Source organism: Limulus polyphemus, unplaced genomic scaffold (genome assembly GCF_000517525.1).
Source record: "Limulus polyphemus unplaced genomic scaffold, Limulus_polyphemus-2.1.2 Scaffold14145, whole genome shotgun sequence".
Lineage (NCBI taxonomy): Eukaryota > Metazoa > Arthropoda > Merostomata > Xiphosura > Limulidae > Limulus > Limulus polyphemus.
In genome coordinates this window covers 1-5710 of record NW_013679755.1, presented here as the reverse complement: position 1 = coordinate 5710, position 5710 = coordinate 1, and the positions used below count along the sequence as shown (strand labels likewise).

The following is a 5710-nucleotide window of genomic DNA, read 5'->3' as shown; positions in this document are numbered from 1 at the left end:
TTATATGTGTTTAAACAGAGAGATGTCACATGTTTAGGTTATAAATATCACCAACTTATGGAATATAACTTCACTTAGTAGTTATATGTGTTTAAACAGAGAGATATCGCATGTTTATGTAATAAATATCAGCAACTTATGGAATATACTTCACGTAGTAGTTATATGTGTTTAAACAGAGAGATGTCACATGTTTAGGTTATAAATATCACCAACTTATGGAATATACTTCACGTAGTAGTTATATGTGTTTAAACAGAGAGATATCACATGTTTAGGTTATAAATATCACCAACTTATGGAATATACTTGACGTAGTAGTTATATGTTTGAAACAGATATATATATATCGCATGTTTAGGTTATAAATATCATCAACTTATATGTGTTTAAACAGAGAGCTAGAGACCGTGTTGTATCATAGTGATAGATTTTTAATAACGTATATTTACTTGCAGAATCTGCTGAACGAAAAGACTGTAGATCTTATTCAAAGCTTAGCTGAATTCTCAGCTCGGATTGTGAAGGCATACAACAGTAATTCTGATCGTTTCACAGTCACTTCTCCATCTTCGATAATAGGTGAGTTTAGAGTTGGCTCGTGTTTATATGGATTTATAAAGACACTACTAGTATTGTTAAGACGTTTCGCCTAAATGTTACTTGTGTATTTTTCTGTTTAAGAAGGGTGTTATGTAGTGTTATTTATATAGAAGTAGTTTCTGTTTAATGTAGTGTTATTTATATAGAAGTAGTTTCTGTTTAATGTAGTGTTATTTATATAGAAGTAGTTTCTGTTTAATGTAGTGTTATTTATATAGAAGTAGTTTCATACATTTTACATGGTGGAATTAAGTAACGTTTATTCTCTTCCACGGATTAGTGAAAATATACATTTTTAATTACTGTCTGTAAAAACTAAGTGGGAGATGATTAATTTCTATTTTTACTGAAGAATTATCTCTATTCTAAAGCTCCGAAACACAATAATTTGTAGAAATGTTTAGATGTGTGGAAGATAATGAAAGATGGAGAACGAGTTCATTAGTAGCCTGAATTCCCATCCTTAATTAACAAAGTTTTATGAAATCATATTTCTTTTTTTACAGAACTGGTAGCATCAGCTCGAGAAAGAGAAGGCGATCAATCAACAAGAATGAATTCATCAGACTTAGAAGATAAAGTTTCCGTTCCACATCTACAAGGTTGTGTTCTTCTTGTTGTCAGAAGCTTCGTTCTTTCATTTAGATAATGATTATCGTTTATAAACACGTGTTTGTTTCTTGATTTCTTTGTTGTTAAGCTCAAAGCTACACAGCAAGCTATCTGTGTTGTGTCCACCACAGCGAAATCCGATTTTTAGCGTTACAAGCTTCGAGACTTACCACCGAGCCACTGGGGAAGGCTTGTTTGCTGAATATCGCTCAACGCTAAATTAGGGCTACCTGCGTTAGGCGGCCCTAATTTGAAGTGATAGACTAGAAGGAAATTAACTAGTCAACAACACCCGCCGCCATCACCTGGGTTACTCTAATCAAACAGTAAGAAACTGACCGGCATTCATGTTTTTTTTTGTTTTTTTCGGTAACAGATTGCGAAGCCCAGATTTACAAGCCCGACACGCTAACCAGTTCGAACTCAGAAACGTTTAATAGTTCGTTTCTTTTATTTCTATTTCTTGGGGCTAGTTTGAACTTTCTCCAGAACATTCTTATTTAGTCTTCATATTAAAAGTACTGTAAAACACTTATTCTCATTCAAAACGTGGCCTAGTTGCTCAGACTGTAAATCCGAAGATTCTACGTTCGCAGCTCTCGTCGTAAAAACGCTCTACACATTTTGAACCTAGGGTGCTTTTTAAGTTTATTTTGTAAACCGCTTAAAATGGTAATTGCTAAGGAAAGGAGTCTCACATATTATCGTATGTTAGTAACAGATATGCCGGAAACATGTGGGATTCACCTATTTCCTATGGGATTCTGACCAAGCATCATCTCATTTTATCAACAGAAAAATTTACAATTTTACATACCACCTAATAATTAATTTGGCTGCCTCACGGCTATCTTTAGTTTTCACAGTTAAACAGTGGTTATCTCCTTGTTATCCTTGGTTATCTCGCTGTTATCCTTCGTTTTTACAGTTAATCAGTGGTTATCTCCTTGTTATCCTTGGTTATCTCACTGTTATCCTTAGTTTTTACAGTTAATCAGTGGTTATTTCCTTGTTATCCTTGGTTATCTCGCTGTTATCCTTGGTTATCTCTTAGTTATCCTTGGTTATCTCACTGTTATTCTTGGTTATCTTGCTGTTATTTTTCGTTTTTACAGTTAATCAGTGGTTATCGCCTTGGTTATCTCGCTGTTATCCTTCGTTTTTACAGTTAATCAGTGGTTATCTCCTTGTTAACCTTGGTTATCTCGCTGTTATCCTTAGTGTTCACAGTTAAACAGTGGTTATTTCCTTGTTATCCTTGGTTATCTCGCTGTTATCCTTCGTTTTCAAAGTTAATCAGTGGTTATCTCCTTGTTATTCTTGGTTATCTCGCTGTTATCCTTAGTTTTTACAGTTACTCAGAGATTATCTCGATGTTATCCTGGGTTATCTCATATTGTAAGGGTCGTATAATAATGTTTAAAAATTATGAAACTCGACAATCTGTTTCTTGTTGATTAGGGTACAGAGAAAGTAGTTGTCGAGGGCTATTTAGAGATTTCTTCCACGTTTGTTCTGTAATTCGCTAGCTTACAAAACTAATTGCCTCCGAATTCAAATCTACTTTTTATCTGGTTTATTATGGCTGACTGTTTCTAATCATTTGAAACACAAATGTTATTAACTACTTTTATCTGGTTTATTATGGCTGACTGTTTTTTTTTTTGTAACTTAACCAGACTTAACCAGTGACATCAGAAAACAAGCATTTTTTTTAGTTTCATGTTGGTTAACACATGTATATCTGATCTCCTTCTGTTTCTCTACTGAGTTAACATTTTCTACTCAGAGTCCAAGTCTACTACGGCAGCCAGCACGTTATCATTCTGATCGACATCTTTGAGTAAAGTTGCTGTAGTTTTATAACATTTGTAATTAGAAGAGGTTCCTTTATTTGTAGGTATGTTTTACTCTAAACTTAGTAATGGTCTGATTATGTAGTTTGTGCCAAGTGTCTGCGCAGTACTTAAAAATGCAAAGATAGCTGATGATGAATAGGGACAATAATGAAGCTGGATGATTATTATTATAGATTTTTCTTCTGTTCTTTTTCCATAGTTACTGTTGTGTTGAGTAACTGGTTTGTAAATAAGATATTTTAAACAAGATACCTTATTATATAAATTATTTTATAAGGCGTGATAACATGTTGTTACACCTCCGTTCGTTAGTTAATTTTCCGTAAAAATTCTTTCCGAAGACACTTTACCGATACAAGTCCTTTCTTAAATAAAACTGATTTATTCTTTCTGAATACAACTTTGCAATACACTTAATTTCTACAGTCGCGCTATAACAAACGCTATAATTCACAATGAACGCCTCACGTGCTCGACTCAACAATATGTCTCTCTGTCCGCAGTTCAATTACATGGGAACACGACAAGTTATAACCGACACTGTATGATTTCGAATTGAAAGAGTGTTGACCAGGACATCAATAACTATCAAACCAAACAAAATAGTATTATAGTGTTACGACAGCGGAGGTCACGTGACGCTAGTAACACGTCATGCGCTTCTAGAACGTTCATGAAGACTCGGGAGTTTACTAGATTTCGGTATTCTTGTACATACAAGACGGTCAAGACGTGACGGCAACAATTTAGCAACCGATGTCCCGTTTACTGCGAGCGGGTTTTCTGTTTATTGTGTTTTCTATTTGAATCTAAACTGTAGCTTCTTTCCATTATGAAACAGATATACTGTGAACCTAGTAATCTTACTTCTTAACACAGTTTAATAGTTAGGACTAACGGGAAAAGATATTTTAAATATTACTTTGACAGATCGCCTAAGAAAGTACACACTTTTTACGTGTTTTGTTTTATTGCAGATTATTTTCACTCACTTAAAATAATGGTACGTTTTAAGGAAGTTGGGATGAAGTTACTTTTTTCACATATCTTCCCACGACAGAATAGTTAGGCCTAATGTAAAAACATATTTTGAATACAATTTTCTTCGTGGATCGACTGATAAAATATATATTTTTTCTTTTTACTTGTTTTTTATTGTAGATAATTTCCATTCACTTAAAATATGTGTAATACGGGTTAAACAAGCTGGGAAGTTTTTAAGTCGAGATGATTGTTTGGTGAAGAGTGACCTCGTCATAACATCGTTGTCGTCAGAGGGCAGCAGCAGGAAAGGAGAAATAGAACATGATATTCATTTCAAAGTCCATAACGTTCGTATTGTTTCTAATCCATTATTTTAAGTATTATTTATACGTATTTTTGAATACGGTGAGTTTATATATGCTTTTCAAAATGTTTCGCTAAGAAAATTAGTAAGTACAAAGGATACCTTGTGTAAAGTCATCAAAACAAATAAAAACTTGGATATTTTAAAAAATTAAACCATAACTATAGAATGTGGAGAAAGTCATGTACAAATAACCTGTCTTATAAAGACAAAAATAAGAGTATATATTATCGAGATTCAGAAATAAGTTCTTCATCACACAAGACGCCATCTATAAAAGTATGTTATTTTTTTGGTAAAAAAAAATATATCAAATTCGATAAAAGCTGTATGTATATTAAATCTTGTTCTGAAATCAACTTGTATTTTTATATAAAAGTGTCTAACGCCTAAAGATGCCGAAATAATGAAACCAATAAGCCTAATATTAATGGTAAAATCAACATTGTTCGTAATGAGTCCACTGGGTATTTTGAATTAGAGACGTCTAAAAATATCATTTCAATTTTTCTACTGACATAAGTTGCTAGGGTTACCAACAATCCTATAAACTACGAGTTTGTTATGCCAGAAGTTGCTAGGGTTACCAACAATCCTATAAACTACGAGTTTGTTATGCCAGAAGTTGCTAGAGTTACCAACAATCCTATAAACTACGAGTTTGTTATGGCAGAAGTTGCTATGGTTACCAACAATCCCATAAACTACGAGTTTGTTATGCCATAAGTTGCTACGGTTACCAACAACTACGAGTTTGTTACGTAATTATCCCGAATTTCTAGGTTACTATACATACTACATGGTTTCAGTTTGTCGCCAGCAACTTTACACGTTTTTACTGCATAGAAATGGGATTTTTTTTTGTCTACCATCACGTCCGACCCAAGTGATTAATCCCACTATTAAATGAAAGGCATCCTGGGCAGTAACGTGTGACAGATAGAAAATAGGTTTAAAATGTTGTTTTCACATTTCGCTTCTAATTTATAATCAAGAGGGACCTCCATAAAACAAAACTCAGTAGTTAGTTTGGTTTCTACTAGTCATATAAACAAAACTCAGTAGTTAGTTTGGTTTCTACAAGTCAGATAAACAAAACTCAGTAGTTAGTTTGGTTTCTACTAGTCATACATAAACAAAACTCAGTAGTTAGTTTGGTTTCTACTAGTCATATAAACAAAACTCAGTAGTTAGTTTGGTTTCTACTAGTCATATATAAACAAAACTCAGTAGTTAGTTTGGTTTCTACTAGTCATATATAAACAAAACTCAGTAGTTAGTTTGGTTT

The 5710-nt window shown here is 33.3% G+C and overlaps 1 protein-coding gene across 1 annotated transcript; it reads left to right on the top strand.

Annotated features, from left to right (window-relative positions):
• Nucleotides 1-458: 458 nt before the first annotated feature.
• LOC111084154 lies at nt 459-4508 on the top strand (the record flags this gene model as incomplete). Its single annotated transcript, XM_022380937.1, has 3 exons — nt 459-582; nt 1110-1205; nt 4236-4508. Coding segments are annotated over 3 exons (420 nt in total), but the record flags the coding sequence as incomplete, so codon positions are not given.
• Nucleotides 4509-5710: the final 1202 nt, after the last annotated feature.